This window comes from Rhinatrema bivittatum, chromosome 8 (genome assembly GCF_901001135.1).
Source record: "Rhinatrema bivittatum chromosome 8, aRhiBiv1.1, whole genome shotgun sequence".
In the NCBI taxonomy this organism is placed as follows: domain Eukaryota; kingdom Metazoa; phylum Chordata; class Amphibia; order Gymnophiona; family Rhinatrematidae; genus Rhinatrema; species Rhinatrema bivittatum.
In genome coordinates this window covers 271,297,332-271,314,876 of record NC_042622.1, presented here as the reverse complement: position 1 = coordinate 271,314,876, position 17,545 = coordinate 271,297,332, and the positions used below count along the sequence as shown (strand labels likewise).

General features: G+C 46.0%; 1 protein-coding gene across 1 annotated transcript in view; it reads right to left on the bottom strand.

The window, feature by feature from the left end:
- LOC115097644 (disintegrin and metalloproteinase domain-containing protein 10-like) overlaps positions 1 to 17,545 on the bottom strand; it is a 204,191-nt gene that overhangs the window by 22,247 nt on the left and 164,399 nt on the right. Inside the window, exons 15-16 of the mRNA XM_029613575.1 lie at positions 3,161 to 3,381; positions 468 to 573 (exon numbers count right to left, since the gene is read on the bottom strand). Coding sequence (XP_029469435.1) covers positions 468 to 573; positions 3,161 to 3,381 — 327 coding nt within the window. The remainder of the gene's footprint in view (positions 1 to 467; positions 574 to 3,160; positions 3,382 to 17,545) is intronic.

The window sequence follows — 17,545 nt, the reverse complement described above, 5'->3', positions numbered from 1 at the left end:
CTATTCGTTTTGCAGGGGGGGAGGGGGGTTGGATGCATGTTTTGGATGCGCTAATCCCCTTCTGGTATAAGGGGTTGTGGATGCGTGTCCAACCGCGAGTTAAACAGTGCGCTCAGCTGAGCACGCTGAATTCATTGTAAACCATAGATAATCAAATCAAGCTCTTGACTCCGACAACTATTTGAGGCCTAGAAGGAAATTAATAGGACCAAATATTTCCAGCCGAGTATCAGTTCACCATAAAATAGTGGATGATCAAATCAGGCTCTTAATGTCTACAGATGTTTGTGGCCTAGGTGGAAAATTATTAGTCCAAGTATCACCACCAAAGAACAGGGGAGCGTTGAGTGGGCCACCCAAAAATGGCAATAAAAACACAGTGACCAATCAGATTTGAAGAACAAACAGCAGCATAAGGTATTTGTGTACGTTTGAAACATGCCGGTAGGTATGAAGCTGGGGTTTACCTTTTCTGGAGTATTCAGTATCCAGAGTTCTCCCAAAGAGGAACACTGTTCCAGCCATCAGAGCTGCTAATGTTAATATGATCAGAAGAATGGCCCACCAATGTACCTGGGAGAAGAGAATCAAAAATTATTTGTGCTGATTGAGATCCTGATGGTTGAAAACATTAGCATTCCTGCTCACCACATCAAAAGTGGTGTGACAGGCATGATATAGTCGCCTTTATTTTATGTGGTACAACATGTTGGCAAATATCCCATATATTTGCCCATGCGGTGCACATGTAATGAAGGTTTGAAAGGGTGCCAAATTGTGTTTTCCATGGTGGCCGTTAATCTGCATTTCCTGAATTTTCTTCTTTTATGTTACATGAGATTAATATCATTAGACCTACTATTCTTCTTATATTTGTTTCATTACTGTGGCCTGATTTCAGACCAACCTCTTATTTTATACATTAATCTGGTATAAATTTGACAGCGGATTGCCTAACTAGCCATAGCATAATGAGCAATTTAATGCTGCAGTGGTTAGTGGGTCACCACTTGCATGGCAATAATGTATCCCCATAAACATCCTCATATTTAATGTCAGTGTCTAAAGCAATACCATACAACTATGAACATATGCTGTAAACATTACTGTATCTTCGCAGCAGGACTGTCTTTCTGTGACCATGGACATAGATACAAAAATTAATATAGACACTGTGCCCATCAACAATTTTCTAGTCCCATAATTCCTCCTTTCCCCTTTTTCTTCCAACTCATTCAGAGTGCTGGGATCCTGGTGCTATAAGCTTTTATTTGCAACTACCTGGGGTTTTTTTTTCCTGTATTTTAAGTGACACTCTGTCCAACAGTTCCTAGTTTGGTTATTGCAGCAATGGTCCTGAGGCTGGGAGTCATGCATCAAGAAGGTTCTATCGAGAACCCTGTATCATGGGATCTAAATTCGGTCTCCCCCACAGGAGCTCTGAATGCTAATTCCATGGCATCCCCAACTCTAGCTGACCCTGGGTAGCCTCCATATGGCAATATGCAGTGCTGCCATTATGCCACTAGAGCGGACCCAGGCCCATCAATTTCTATGCTATATAAATAATCTTTCTTTGAGACACAGTATCACTTCCTAAATGCAGGTTTAACTCTGGATGCTAATGAACAGGTGATCAATTAGAGTGTGAGCTGCAAATTATCATAGGGAAGTCCAGAAGCAGGGATAGTGCTCACAAGAAGTTTATAGATAAGGTGTCAAGGGGACAACTGACATAACATCTGTCACTGGTTCTAAATATTTTTTTTTTATGTAATATTTGAATCTTGAACTCTTCCCCTCATGAAGGCTGTCGCCCGCCATCCACTGGAATCTTTCTTTAGAAAAAATGTAGGGACCTTCGTTTTCAATTTTTATTTTATTTTGCCTGGGAATTTCAATGTCATTAAAAAAATCAATGAAAAAAAGATTTTTCTATCATTTGTTATAACAAAGCAATCTTTCCATTGATGTTTTTTGTCATAACATTGAAATTCCTAGGAAAAATACAATAAAAACTGAAAACAAAGGATCCTACCACTAGTCCAATCTGTTTTATGTTGCGTTCATCAGTCGCAGACGGCTGCGACCGCTCTACTTTACCTCTTTTCTTCCCTATTCTCTCTCCCTGGGAAAGATGGCTGCCTCCAGTGCCGAGGATCTCGGCGTCTCCAACCTAGCATGGGCGTTCCAGTCCGCCATGCTCACTCCCGTGGCCTCCTAGGGTGTGCGCGCGCACATCTCCTACGCTCAAATCCACGTCATGGCGGGAACCTCGGGGGCGGCCCCACCGCATGACGTCAATACCTCCGGGTCTATCAAGCCTCCGTTTCGCTACCACCTTTGAGTTAGCAAGGACTTCGGTTTAGCTACTCTGACCGCTCTAAGCTGCACGCTTAGACGTTGCTTTCACTCCAAGGGCCTCGCTCCTTTAGAAGCTCTAGACACCCGCTCCTCGGGGGTCTCTCGCTTCCAACTACCCTTCGGGGTTCTCTACTAACTAGACAACCGCTCCTCAGGGGTCTTTCTCTCTCTTCTACGTTTCAGGATATTGGACTATCAGGTACTCGCTCCTCGAGGGCCTATCAGCCTATCTATCCTGCACCATGGACCTTTGGTCCCACCATCTCATCATCAGGAAGACGCCTACATTCCTGTGAATACCTCTACGATCGGTGCTCCAACTCCACCCACCAGCCGCGGCGTTACCCGTTCTGCGGGCTCCCGCCTACCGTGAACATCTGGGTGAGATTCTACATCCGAGCCTATTGAACGTATTGGCATCTTGCGGATATCAGTGCCTTACCTTCCTGCTTACGTCATCTATCTACAGCAGTACAATAAAGCCTTCTATCCATCCTGTGTCTGCTATATTGAGTTCAGCCTATCGCTATGATTCCCCACGGGGCCCCTCCCCGTGGGCGGAGTCATCTCCACAGTGACCAAGGGTCCACAATGCCACAAACACAACATTTTAATGTGCAAAAATTAATTGCAACCTCCTGCTCGGTAAAGGCAGGCTTTTTAAATGTACGAAATGTTTCTCTATCAGCTTCATAAGGGTGCAGAAAGAAAATGGCATAAGAAATAAAAGAAATTTCACTCACAGAAAGACTAAAATATACAGGAAGGGAAATGCATATAGCCAAGAAATTCTCACTTTCATCCAGGTTGATATATCCTCCAGTTCAATTAAGTTTAAGATTGAGTTTTTCAGTCGAGCAATTGGTCCATCTGCATCCACAAGTTGACAGATGTGAAATTTATCACAATAGCCTTGATTCTGGTCACATGGAGAGCCAGGAGGAAGTGGGATCTTGGAGCCATTAAAATACATTTTCAGTAGCATGGAGGAAGTGCTGGTACATGTGCGGTCATTTCCTGTCGGTACCCAATCAATAAAAGAGGCATATTATAAAGATCACATTATTATAATTCCTACATTAGTTTCCTCCTTAAAAATATCCCAATCATGAATCATTCAATTGGAAATATTAGTAGGGTGCTTTCAATTAGCTGAATATCAAGTAGAGATAAAGATCAACAGACAAGCTGCAAGTGATACTTTTTTTTTATTAGACTAACAGTAGGTGTGTGACTAGGTTTGGAGAGTTGGGAAATGTGTTACTTTATTCAAGACAGAAGATACTGCTTGCAGTCATATAGCTAAGCAGTGTATTACTTTAGTCCAACACAAAAGTATCCCATCAACTTGTCTGTTGATCTCCTTTTCTACGTATCTTAGTAGACTAGCATGGCTATCACATTACTTTATTAGATACCAAGTAAAAGTTACTAGTTCTGCTGAGTTGTCACTCAGACCGAATGAGGAAACGCTTAAGGTTTAATAAAGCAGGCTTATTCAGGAGCAAAGGGCCTGCATATGTGGTTCACTGTTGGAAACAGGATGCTGGGCTTGATGGACCCTTGGTCTGACCCAGTATGGCATTTTCTTATGTTCTTATGTTCTTAAGTAGTATAGATCTGCTGCAGCAGGATCAGACAAAAGGCTTTGTTCAATTACAATCAGCCTGACACAGTAAAGCGCGGCGGGGATAGTGCACCATTTAACGCGAATTAGACGCTCGTTCTCGACGTGTTATCTGGATGCATGATTCACTATCTGCAGTAGCGTGTCCTTAGCGCATGCGGAAACAGGCACATACAAATTTGCACCCACCGCATGCAGATGGCATGTTAATGACCGGATTAGCTATTACCCTCAAAACAGTAACACACGTCCACAATAGCGCGTCTTTAACAAGTTTTTTTTAACCTGTAAATTTAGCACCTGCTTTGGCCCTGGCATTAGTGTGATGCCGTGATTTGTGGCAGGTAGACACATCGGATAGCATGTTGGATTGTATGTACATTTTGGCTTTGGCGATCTTTTTGTTACGGATGAAAGCCAGAATAAGAAATGCTAGGCAAGCGATTGGAGACAACACCCAAGAGGAGAACCCAGCAGCAAGATAAGAGGAGGTAGAAGATGTGTGTATATGTGTTTTTGTGAATGTGTATGTATGTCGTCAACTCCTTTGTTCAAACGGCAGCAGTGGCTCTGCTTTGTGGCCTGTGTATGAACGTCCAAAATATTTTGCTGCCTGTTGTGGCAGATGCAGATGCTTCCATAATTTCATATTTTTATAATAAAATATTAATATTATTTTATGTTATGCTGATTATTGTGTTGTTTTCATACAGGCACAGCAGGACAGAGTCATCCGTGCACAGGCCAGAGCTATCTACAGACCGTGTCCGCAACGTATATTTTGCCCACGAACAACTCTCTTTGGCATGCCCGAGCGAGATGTAGTGTGAAGGTACCGGCTCAGCTCACGGGCAATCCTGGCCCTATATGAAGATCTGCGCAGTGACCTTGACCCCCTGGCCAATCGCAACCATGCTGTGCCAGGGTTGACGAAACTTCTTGGTGCGTTACATTTTTTCGGTACCAGAAGTTTTCAGAAACCAATGAGCATCGTTGCGGGTATGACCCAGGCCTCCTTCTCACGGCATCAGGTCTTGAAGGCCAAGATGAGGCGGATGAGGAAGTACATCATGTTTCCTACAGATCCAATGCAACTGCAAGAGATCTGCAGTGGGTTCATGGCTATTGCAGGGATGCCGAATGTGTTGGATGCTATAGACTGCACCCATATTGCATTGACCCCCAAGTTGGAAGAGGAGAGTTTGTTCCGGAAAGTCAAGCAATTCCATTCGATGAATATGCAAGTTGTTTGTGATGCGTATCTTCGAATTCTTAATGTTGTTACAAGGTTTCCTGGGAGCTGCCATGATGCCTACATTCTTGCACATACATCCCTTGGAGCCCATTTCCCACAGGGGAAGTACGGTGAAGGCTGGGTGCTTGGTAGTTGGCATCGGCTACGGGGCAGGTGTTACGAGCGCGCGCGGGCGCGGTCGTCGTAAGCGGGTGGTGGTGAGCCCTTGGGCCACGGCAGGACTCAAGGAGGAGCCCCAAGCCACACCGTGGGAGGTGAGCTGAGCAGGCATGGTGAGCCAGGCAGGCAGAAACAGAAGCAGGGAGTCCGACGCTCAGCCGGACCTGCATGCCCATGGTAGCCAACACGGGGAAGTTGACTAATGAACGGTCCTCCGACTGTTCCCGGCCCTTTCGGACCTGCCGCAGGGAACGGCAATGGGCAGCAGGCCGGACAGAGGCAAGGGCAGACAGAGTCCTTAAACAGAAGACATCAGACGGGGCAGAAGCAGGCTGAAGCAAGACGGAGACATCAGGACAAGGGCTGAAGCGAGACACAGGAAAGATCCAGGCGAGCAGGAACTCCGATGCTGGGATACTCACATCCGAAGCCCCCTCGGCTGGCAGAAGCTCAAGAGCCCGTGGGACGAATCCCTCCTGTTGGCCACTCCAGGGCCCAACAGGACAGAAGGCTCAGGAACCAGACGAGGACGTAGGTCAAGGCAGAGACAGGAAGACATCCGGGCAAGGGCTGAAGCAGACACTGTAGACAAGGCTGGACGGAAACATGGCACTGTCCATCAGGGCGCCCTACTCAGCCCACCCGTGGGACTGAGTCACGGACCACCCTGTCCAAGACGCGCCCTACACAGCCCAGGAAGGCTGGTCGCGGACCACGCTGAGAAGGAGGGTGCAGGGAAACTCCAAGCGAACAGGAACTCCGATGCTGGGATACTCACATCCGAAGTCCTTACGGCTGGCAGGCACAGGAACAAACATCTAGGCAGAGACACAGGACAGGAACCCAACAAGGCATAGGCGAAACCGGGGGATCTGGATCGGCAAAGTTACAGACGACTGTAGAGCCCGATCCGGAGGCCCTTTGCAAGTGAACAGAAAGTCCTTAAGTACTGGAGGTAGAAGGCAACTCCCTGGGAGGAGCTTGCCAGGACCGCCCACCGCTGGTCCTATAAGTCAGGTGGAGAGCTGCGGGCCAGCCCCTAGGAGAAGGGCGTCGCCAAACAGGAAGTCCAAACGCTGGCAAGCAAGCCACAGGCACAGCTAGGCCTCTCAGGCCCTGGAGCAAGTCCCGGATGGAACACAGGCGAGGCCCAGGCTTCAGAGCGGCCTCTGGAGGAAGGTAAGAGACCTCCTGCAGCGCAGCAGCAGGGGGGATCGCAACAGCAGGATTCTAGATAGCGGTGAGATGATGCCATGTGTAAAGGACTGTGGTTTTAGATATACAATACAGTATGGGCCTGATTTTAAAAAGCATTTACTCGAGTAAAAACCAGGTTTACTGGAGTAAATTCACTTTACTTGAGTAAGTGGGTTTTTGAAAATTGCTACAATATATGCCATTGACTTGTCTATAGGATTTACTCACATAAGTGCACTTTACTTGAGTAAATGGCTTTTGAAAATTGCTACAATAGTAGCTACATTTACGCATGTAACTCCTTTTGAAAATTACCCCCTATGTGTACATTAATATATGTGATGTGTTTATTCTGTGAAGTGCTTTTTGATGCATTCCTGATTATACCCCATATAGGTGATGGCGGCTCTGGCTGTAAGCCCCGGTTGCTAACTCCGCTCCAGTCTCCACACACTGCAGCTGAAAAATGCTACAATGAGGCTCATGCCAATATGAGAAACATGACTGAGCGTGTTTGAGTGGACCTTTGGAGTTCTGAAAGGCAGATTCAGATGCCTGGATCGCTCTGGTGGAGCCCTGCAATACAGTGCTGAAAAAGTGACAAGCATTATTATAGCCTGCTACATGCTACACATTTGTTTGCGATTTGGCGTGGATGCTGAGGTTGCAGAAAACTTGCTGCCAGATCCACCTCTGGAACCGGCTGCAGAGGTGGACAACACAGTGCGGGGGAATGATGTTCGCCGAAGGATCATCGAGCCTTATTTCTCGTGTAAGTTGTTATCAATTATACATATATCTCTTCATATTGATGTGCAGCTTTTATTCTTCTACATACCTCTGCAAAATCCTTAATATTATCCTTTTCATGCCTGTAGAGCATAAGTTTAATCCTGTTTTGTCTTTTCTTTCAGGAGCTGTGATCCACCGATGAAACAAGCTCCCTGCACTGAAAAGTTTAATAAAGCTTTACAAAACTAATACAATTTTTTATTTGATTTATCCTTCTGTTCTCTGTCCTTTCCATAGCAGTATTATTTTGTCTTAAAAACAGTAATAAACTTTTTTTAATGATTTCTCTATCTGTACTCTGATGGTAGTATTATTTTGGCTTCATAAAACTAATAAATTTGGTTTTTTTATTATCTGTTCTGTCATTTCCTTCGGCGTCTAGATTTCTGCGTCCCTGAAGCTCCGCGGGACTTTTAGCAACAGGGACACAGGAGGGAGGGATGTACACGCTTGAAGGTGTAACTCCATCCCCTGCGGCCACACCCAGACTGCCATTTTGTTCGTAGTTGGGAGCCATGCAGCGAGGGAGGCTACCCAACTTCTCCGAGGGCGATGTGAGGCTGCTGGACTATCTCATTATTGAGGATGAACATCATCTTTATTTTTGCCCTGGGCGCCCACGACACCAGGATCGGGCCGTTGAGGCCTGGCGGGCGCTCAGGGCAAGTTTCAACGCCCAGGCTTCATTCCCATGGGAGTTAAGTTCAGAGGCCTCTATAGGTGTAGGCCAAGAGATCGTCTATGTAGGTGTCATCGGGAGGGTGCCGAGACAACTGTGGATGTGGACACTTTGGAAAGGCTCTGGCAATAGGTGTTTGGTACACCAAAATTGTTTACTGTTGTGAAGCGGACAAAGGCCGCATTGAGACGTCCATTTTGTAGGGTACATTTTTGTCCATCGCTTTGCACTCACAACAATATGGCTGCAGAGCTCATGCAAGAATGAAGAACCAGAGCTGTGGCTTAGTGGGTGAAGAAACCTGCCTTGTGGACCCTTCAGCCTTGTGCACCATTCCTCAAAACATGTTATTAAATTATGCATGCGAGACACTTGTATATTATCACAAGCATATGATGTATGTACATGCACTGTTGTGGTGTCAACCAGAAAACCTTGAAAGGTCCCCTCTGGAGCACTAGACGGGCAACTCTGGTGTAATAGGGTTGCCTGTCTAGTGCTACAGAGGGCAATTTTCTTAAAAATAGATGGCATAGGTTGATTTCTTGCATTGTTGAATGTTTTCTGTTTGTTTTCTTCTGTCGCCAGGTTGAGGCATTGAAAAAGAGGGCCCGAAAACTGAGGAGGGAGGAGCAGGAGTTCCTTTGGGCCCTGTGTGCCCGCCGAACACCGCAGGAAGATATGTGCTGTTGGTTTAACATTAAAAATTTGAAATATCAGGCTTACGATGATGCAAGAGGTGTAAGACGTAAGGTCTTGTTTAATAATGTCAATAACAAATGGTTATCACTGTGTCTCCATCCTACCATTCTAGATCTTTCCATGCGCATCAGTAACGCTTTTGTTTTTCTCTTTTCAGATACAAGTACTTCTTCCTCGGAGGAGGAACAGGAACCGCCACCCTCACCAGTACTCTCACCACCCTCAGCAGCTCCTTCGCCACCCTCGTCACCTTCACCACCACCTCTATCACCGCATCCACAAGGTGAGCCTTTAATAGTATCGGCCTATATAAAGTATGGGCTAATGTCATTTTACACTGTCAGGCCCACCGATCCCATGTTCTGTTTTTTATACCCTAGTAATTACTTCTGTTTTCTCATTTCAGATGTGCAACTGGTGCCTCCACCAGCAGCATCGCTGCCATCATCCATGTCACTACCTCCCACGCCGCCACCCTTAGCCCCCATTCCTCCAGCCCCACCAGCCATGGAGGCCGAGGAGGTCATCGTCATTGACGATGATGTCCAGGTTGCACCAGAGGCATCAGGAGTGGGTTGTCGGTTTGAGGCCGGCACAGCATCTGGGGATGGGCCACGGGAGCAGGCCAGGCCCTCTCCCATGGAGGCATACCTGGATGCTGTGCTGGCACTCCAGGTACAGTTGACCTGTGGCCTGGATGTCATGGAGGGCATGGCGATGCAGACGGTGGCCATCCTCCAGGACCTGCGGCATGGCCAGCAGGAAATTATTGAGCGGCTGTGTTCCATGCGAGCAGCTCAATCGCTGCTGGTTATGTCCCGGGCTCCTCTAAGACAGCCATCGTCTCCCCGTTGTCAATGACAATGCTCCTCCTCTGCCCCCATCGTATGGCCCATTCCCTTTCCTTCCCCTTTTGTAAATATGTTTTTTTGTTGTGTTGTATATAGTTAAAAATATATATTTTTTTTAATTTTGAAATTGTCTGTACTGTATTTTTTTATATTTATTCAAACAATAATATTTGTTTTAAAGAGTTGGTTGTTACAGCTACAAGTGTTACAGCTATAAGTGGTAGTGGTGGTTATGGGGAGGGGTGAGGGAATTGCAAAGGATGATGATACAAAGGGAGAGGCATGACAGGTTTGGAGAAGCAAGGGAGACAGAAATCATGCTTTATGGGTAACGAATTAACATAAGTACTCATAAATATGAAACAGAATTCATTCCTTTAACAGATAAAACAAACTTTTATTTGATAAATCTTATGGGTGGTTAAGGGAACGACAAGTGGAGGCGACATTGAGAAGCCAGTGCCCCATTGATGTCGGCTCGGATTTGTCTCAGTTCCTGGAGCATTAAGTCGTTGTGTTGATCCTGTAGAGATATTATTCCAGTCATAAAGTGCTCACGTAGCCCGTCAATACCAAATAACGCCTGTTCCAGGTCGCGTGACACTGTTGCCAGTTCCTGTTCCGGTGCCGCAGCAGCCTCTAGCGCAGATGGTACTGATGCTTCAGATGTCTCAAAGGGTAATGATGCCTCAGATGTCTCACGTTCTTGGCTCGCAGAAGAGACTTCGAACAGGTTAAGTGTGACAAGTTCCTGTGTCTTGCCATCCTGTATGTGGTGGATGGGGAGTCAGCGTTGGACACAGGGAAAACAAATTCTGGCATGGGAATGGATTGATTATTTTCTTCAATAATAAATTCATCTTCATTGACTCTATCTGTGGAGAAAGATGGAGAAAGATAGATTGAAGTTCTAGTTGTCAACAGTTTGCCTCCCAAAAGCCCAAAAGTAAACATGCAATGCAAATAAGATATCTCCTAATGCATACCTTCACTTGCTCCAGTGTCAGCGCTGTACAGTGAGGGCACACCGACCATGACCTCTGGCTGCACAGTACTGAGGACCAGCTCCTCCAGTGGTGTCAAGACTATATGACATGGTGGCCCTCCACCGGTCCTCTTTGCTGCAGCCTCAATTTTGGCAGCCTTTTCTTTCACCTCTTTTCTAGTGTTGCACCACCGGTGCTGTATCTGTTTTACCTCCCTGGGCGTAACAGACAGGGAGCTGACATCCAGCGCGATCTTCTTCCAAATCCGTTTCTTTGTGGAGCAAGAAACCTTGGATTGGAAGAGAACTTTGTAGTTCTCACAGACAGCATGGCTCAGTACCTCCTTTTCTGCATCTGTAAAGCAAGCATCACGTGTTCACTTCTTGGACGGCTGGCTACTACCTGTACCTGCCTGCTGTTGAAGATCTCCAGACTCTGTCTCAACCTGTGAAATGGTATGTTTTCCTTGCATGATAATGTCTGAATGGAAACACCCCCCCCCCCCCCCCGAAGAAATGGGATTAATGAATGGAGAAACAGGAGGAGCACATGGACAGCATCAAGAAAAAAGCCAAAAACTGAATAAACAAACAAAGAATGAACAAGAAAGAAGTGGGGCACATGGACAGCATCAAGAAAAGAGCCAAAACAGAATAAATGAACAAAGAATTTTGGGGTGTGCTCAGCGAGGAGGCAGACTGTTTCTAGTGTGCAGCTAAGGAATAACTGTTTTTATTAATTTATAATTATTTCAGAAGGTTTCTGTGTATAATATATTGCCATCTGTGCTTTCATTATAATCTTTCTCTTTCTAGATATTGATATTGTATATTAATTTGCTATTGGGTTTCTTTAAGATTCCAGAAAAATGAAAAAAACAAAAAAAAAACTATCTAGCTTTAAATTTGATAGAATCACTCTCTTTATTTGGATTTAACTGTCACTAATAATCTCTGTTTAGATATTAATATTGGGGCATAAATTTGCTGAGGGTTCATTTAAAGCAAAGGACAAAAAAATTCCAGAAAGTGTCCTGCTCTACCTAGCTTGGGGGCTGCTGATTCAGAGAGCCAGCAGGGATCAATCAAATCCATTGTGTGCTGTGCTCAACGAGGAGGCAGGAAGCACTAAAGCTTCTTGTGTTCAGCTTAGTAAACCAATCAGGGGGAGGGTCTTATCAAACTCAATTGCAGATACAGAGTCCTGAGAACAACCTTGACCAAGGGTTAACTGTTTAACTCCCTCCCACCCCTACGATTGTTTTTCTGATATAGTCTGCCTAAATACAAAATTGGCAATAAGATAAGTTAGTAAATTGGTATTATGATCTGCTATGCTGATGGGAGGAGCAAGCAGATGTGAGAAGCAATCTGATAGGATCTACTCCTCCAGAAGGGAGGAGTTAGCAATCTGTTACGGATCTGCTACGGAGTTGGCAATCTGTTATGATATAGACTTCTGAGTTGGCAGTCTGTACCAGCGGAGTACTAGAGAGGGTGCTCAGCTGGACAGGAATGTAAATAGGTGAATCCTTGGGCCGATGGCAGATGACAGCACCCCCAGGAGGGGATCCTGAGAGGGACCACTGGCTAGGCTTGAGTATGGGCTCCTCCCGGGGGGGACCGGGGACTTCCAGGGCAAAGCTCCAGTCAGCCCTTGCACCGATACCTTGGCCTCTCTAAGGCCCACCTAAGTCCCAGTGGTCTGGGTCCCTACGGGCTCCTCCTGGGGGGACCGCAGACTTCCAGTGGTGAAGACACAGCTCCTCTTCTCGTCTCTCCATCTGCCTCTGCAGTCGCTTCCGTCTCCAGTGCCGAGAGTCAGCTGGTCTCCTCTTCTGCTCTGCCTCGCCACCCGATGAGAGAACCTATGGATCTTCCACAAGGTATACCATCCTCCTGTCGGCCCAAGGGGTCACAAGCCTGAGCATAACAGTGTTAGAGGATCGGAGGGTTCGTTGCCGTGTGTGGTATCGTAGGGGCGTGTTTAACCAGTCCAATTTGTATTTGTGGAGTGACTTGTGAATGAGGGCTAGAACTTTATATTGTGTCCAGAAAGCGATGGGTAGCCAGTGGAGGTCCTTGAGGATGGGAGTGATGTGGTCCGACTTCTTTTGGTTTGCGAGGGATCTGGCTGCTGCATTTTGTAGTAGCTGCAGCGGTCTGATTGTGGCTCCGGGGAGACCAAGCAGAAGGGAGTTACATAGTCAAGTTTTGAGAATAGTATGGTCTGGAGGACGGTTCTGTAGTGGCAAGGGCAGCGGTTTGAGTCTTTTGAGTGTCTGGAGCTTGAAGAATCCGTCTTTGATGATGGTGTTAATTTGCTTTTTGAGATGATTTCTGTATCAAGAGTGACTCCGAGGTTTCTAGCTGTAAGGGCTAGTTGATGGTTCGGGAGGGTTGTTGGGCTTTGATTGTTGAGATGGCGGTTGGGGGTGTTAGAGATGTGAAGGATTTCAGTTTTTTTGAGGTTGAGGGAGATTGAGAGTGAGCGAGGAGTTGTGTTATGTCCGACAGGTGGGTGTCCCAGGTTTTTAGTGTGCTTTCGAGGAAGGATTTGAGAGGGAGCAGAATCTGTACATCATCTGCCTATATGTAAAATGTAAGCCCTTTTTTTTTTAGAAAGAAGGTTGCAGAGGGGGAGCATGTAGATGTTGAACAGTGTAGAGGAGAGGGATGATCCTTGGGGAATGCCGTATGGTAGGAGGAATTGTTTGGATTGAGACGATTCTATTTTTACTGAGTAGGACCTACCGGAGGGATATGAGGCAAACCATTTGAGAGTGGTGTCACATAGGCCAATTTCTTCTAGTCTGGTCAGCAGGGTGTTGTGGTTGATGGTATCGAATGCGGCGGAGATATCAAGGAGTATCAGGAGGTATGATGTGTTCTTGTCCATGCCTCTGAGAATGGAGTCGGTGAGGGATAGGAGTGTCTCTGTGCTGAGGAGTTTTCTGAAACCGTGTTGAGCTGGGTTTAGAATGTTGTGGTGTTCTAGATGTTCGGAGAGCTGTTTATTGACAGTTTTTTCCAGGATCTTGGCAATGAAGGGCAGGTTGGAGATTGGTCTGTAGTTGGCAGGGTCTGAGATGTCTAGGTTCGGTTTTTTGGGGATAGGTTTGATGATTGCAGATTTGAGACTGTCTGGGAAAATGCCCTGTTCCAGGGAGAGGTTAATGATGTCAGCAATTGGCTTGGCGATGATGTTTGAGACTTGTTTTAGGAACTTTGTTGGAATATGGTCAAGGGGGTGTGTGGCGGGATTTGTTCTTTGTATGATTGGCTTCACTTACGTTGATGCAATGTGATCAAAATGAGCCCAGGAGGGGATGGATATGTTGGGTGTTTCAGGAGGTTTCGCGTTGGTGTTAGGGATATTTGAAATCAGGCTGGAAGTTTTGTTGCTGAAGAATTGTGCTAGATCTTCGCAGATTTTGTCCGGGTTTTCCTGGGTTTATGTCAGTCCCACTTTCTAGGGTCATTTAGCAACCACTTCCCAACAGTATGATAAGCAAAAACTTCTGGTTTCATGGAAGCCATTTCCCTCTGGCAGGGGTGACTCAAGGTAATCTGCTGCCTGAGATGAGGGATAAAATGGTGCCTCCCCCCCCCCTCCCATAACTCTCCTACTCTCCTTTAAGGCACAGTACAGATAAAATCAAGAGGCCATTTAGTTGATTTGAAATGCTGCATAAGGGGAGTGGCAGATAACGTGTCAGTGATAATGTTTCTAGGAAGCTGTTAACTCTGTGTTGTGTTCTGCGCCCGCGGCCATCCGTGGGCACGCCCCCCTACCTGACCGCGACGGCGACCCGCCGCGGCAAGCATTAAGAGGAGAGGCCTGGACTGGTGCTGTTTGATCCCGCGCGTTGGCACGGGCCCCCGGGGTGACCGCCGGGTCCAGAGCCATCCCTGCTCCTCCCTCACGGCAGCTAGCAGCTCTCCTCCACGGCCCGAGATCCAAGATGGCCGCCGCCATCTTAGGCGCGAGGCCGCGCCTCCTCACTAAAATTAAAGGGACCTCGTCCCTTTAATTGTCTCCAGCTGATTCCTATCCACTGGGCCAGAGGAAGCACAAAAGGAGACTTCCTCTGACCATTCCTTGACTTGGCAATGTCTCCTGTAGCGCCTTTTAAGTCTGCTTGCTTCGGTGAGTCTGCCAGTGTTTGGATCCTTGTTCCTGTCTCGTCTTGTTGTTCCTGGTTCCTGACTTCGGATTGGCAAGCGGTGATTCTCTGGTGTGTGACTTCGGACTGGCAAGTGGTGATTCTTCGGTGTGTGACCTCGGACTGGTAAGCAACGACCCTCTGGCACTTGACCTTGGACTTCTTCTGGACTATCGTCTCCAAGGGCCCACCTAAGTCCCAGCGACCTGGGTCCCTACGGGCTACTCCCGGGGGGACCGCGGGCTTCCAGGGTGAAGCTCCAGTTAGCCCTTGCACCGACCTCACTACTCCCTGACCTCTCAAAGGTCCACCTAAGTCCCAGCAGTCCGGGTCCCTACGGGCTCCTCCTGGGGGGACCACGGGCTTCCAGTGGCGAAGACACAGTTCCTCTCCTCGACGTCGACTCTTCATCTGTCTCCACAGTCACCTCAGTATCCAGTGCCAAGGGTCAGCTGGTCACCTCTTCTGTCCTGCCTCGCCACCCGACTGGAGAACTTTCGGATCCACTTCCTAAGGTATACCAACCTCCTGTCGGCCCAAGGGTCCACAAGCCGGAGCATAACACTCTGCCACACTCCCAGGAGCCCTAAGACCTGCCTCCCACCTTATAAGTGATGAAAATTCTAAAAAGAAGAGTTGGTTTGTACACTGCGGTCTCTGCTAGCTGCACTGTACAAATCAACTCCTTTTCATCGCTTATAAGTTCTAAAATTCTTTACTGAAGGATCCATGCCAGATGCACTGAAAGGAGCAATCGTAAAACCCATTTTAAAAAAGAAAAACAGCGACCCACATAACCTGTGCAACTACAGACCTGTATCAAACTTACCCCTAATTGCAAAATTAATAGAAAAAACTATACAAAAGCAACTAGCGGAACACCTAGATAACAATAACATCCTATATCCCTCACAACATGGATTTCGAAAACATTATAGCACAGAGACACTCCTACTGGCGCTGACAGACAACATCATGAGGGGATTCGATAACGGTAAACAATACATTCTAGTGATGCTAGACCTCTCAGTAGCTTTTGATACTGTTAATGATAACATACTTTTAAATAGACTAGAAGAAATAGGACTAGGCAACAAAACACTCAGATGGTTTAGATCATACCTAAGCAACAGATATTTTCAAGTTCAAATCAAAGATTCTATGTCAGAAAAAATAGACCTTCAAACAGGTGTACCACAGGGATCCGCCCTCTCTGCTACACTTTTCAACATATACCTGCTCCCATTATGCCACCTACTAGCCGGACTGGGAATCACTCACTACATATACACAGACGATATCCAATTTATATTACCCATTGACGATACAATGGAGAAAACATTAAACATAGCGAACATGTATCTAGACATTATCAAACAACTATTAAATCAAATGGAGCTAGTAATTAACATAGAGTAGACAGAATTCCTTCATTTAGAAAGGAAAAAAAACATGGAGATCTCACACAACCCAATCACACTCATTAACAACAAACAAATAATACTTGCAGAGAAAGTACGAAATCTAGGAGTAATAATCGACACAGAACTAAGCTTAAAACAACATATATCCATAAAAGTAAAGGAAGGATACACCAAACTCATGGTCCTCAGAAAACTTAAATCACTTCTAACAACTGCCAACTTTCGATCAGTACTGCAAGCGCTAATATTTGCAAGCACTGATTATTGCAATACCCTTCTACTAGGTTTACCATACACCTCCATAAGACCACTACAAATTAGGGGTGTGCATTCGTTTTGAACTTAAATGGAAAACGCAACTTATTTTTTTTTTTTAACTTAAAAAAATGATGAGGCGTAAACGATCGGATTTCCAACTTATTCAACATAGCTATGTTGAATACGTTGGAAATCGCGATTGTTGAGCTAAATAAAAATTTAAACCCCTCACCCTCCTTAATCCCCCCCCAATGTTAAGCTTACTCTATGCTTATGGCCAGGGACATACAAGAACACTTAGTAAAAAGTATAATGTATTTTTTATTAGTCAATATGAGTGTTCTCGGGAGATGCTTTCGAACTGTCTAGCATCTCGCCGTATACAGAAAATGATCCTTGTTTTATAGATTACATTCATATACAGGGTAGAAGGTTCCAGAGGCTTGCATGACTGCCCAAAGGATCATTTACATAAGTTGTGATGTCAACTGCATGATTAAATCATCGCTAACTATCCTGATTGGCTTCCCAGGATGTGTAGCCCATTTCCCATGACTTTCTTTGTTCTGGTAAACTCTTGCTGGTCAAGACAATCAACACGTCTGTAACTGTGTGGATTACAAACTCCTGAGAATAGTGCCTGAAGCTCCCCTGTGGTTTCTTCTTTGTGACTCTATGAATAGACATCACTTGTCTGGTGCCAGCTTGCCTCCACAGATATCCAGGGACATTCTGTAAGTCACTCAGAGTCCATTCAGCCCAGGCAAGCCAAAGACACGCAGAGGGTTCTGGGGATTTCTCCATTTTGGTCTTCTGTGTTCAGGCATACTTCTCATTTCCCTGTTGTGCCACTTACAAATGGCAAAGTGGCACACCCAAGTACCAGAGGTGAAGACAGAACTGTATGAAGTCATTATGGCAAATGGGCTAAATGTGTAAGCTAAGCTAACCTTGTGTGTTATCCCTCTAGATCCCCCCTAAAAGTAAATGAGACTCATAGGCAGACATGCACTGTCTAATTGACAAATAATAACAGCATAACTAAGTTTCACTAGGTAGTCATTAGCTCTAATAAAGGTACCTGCG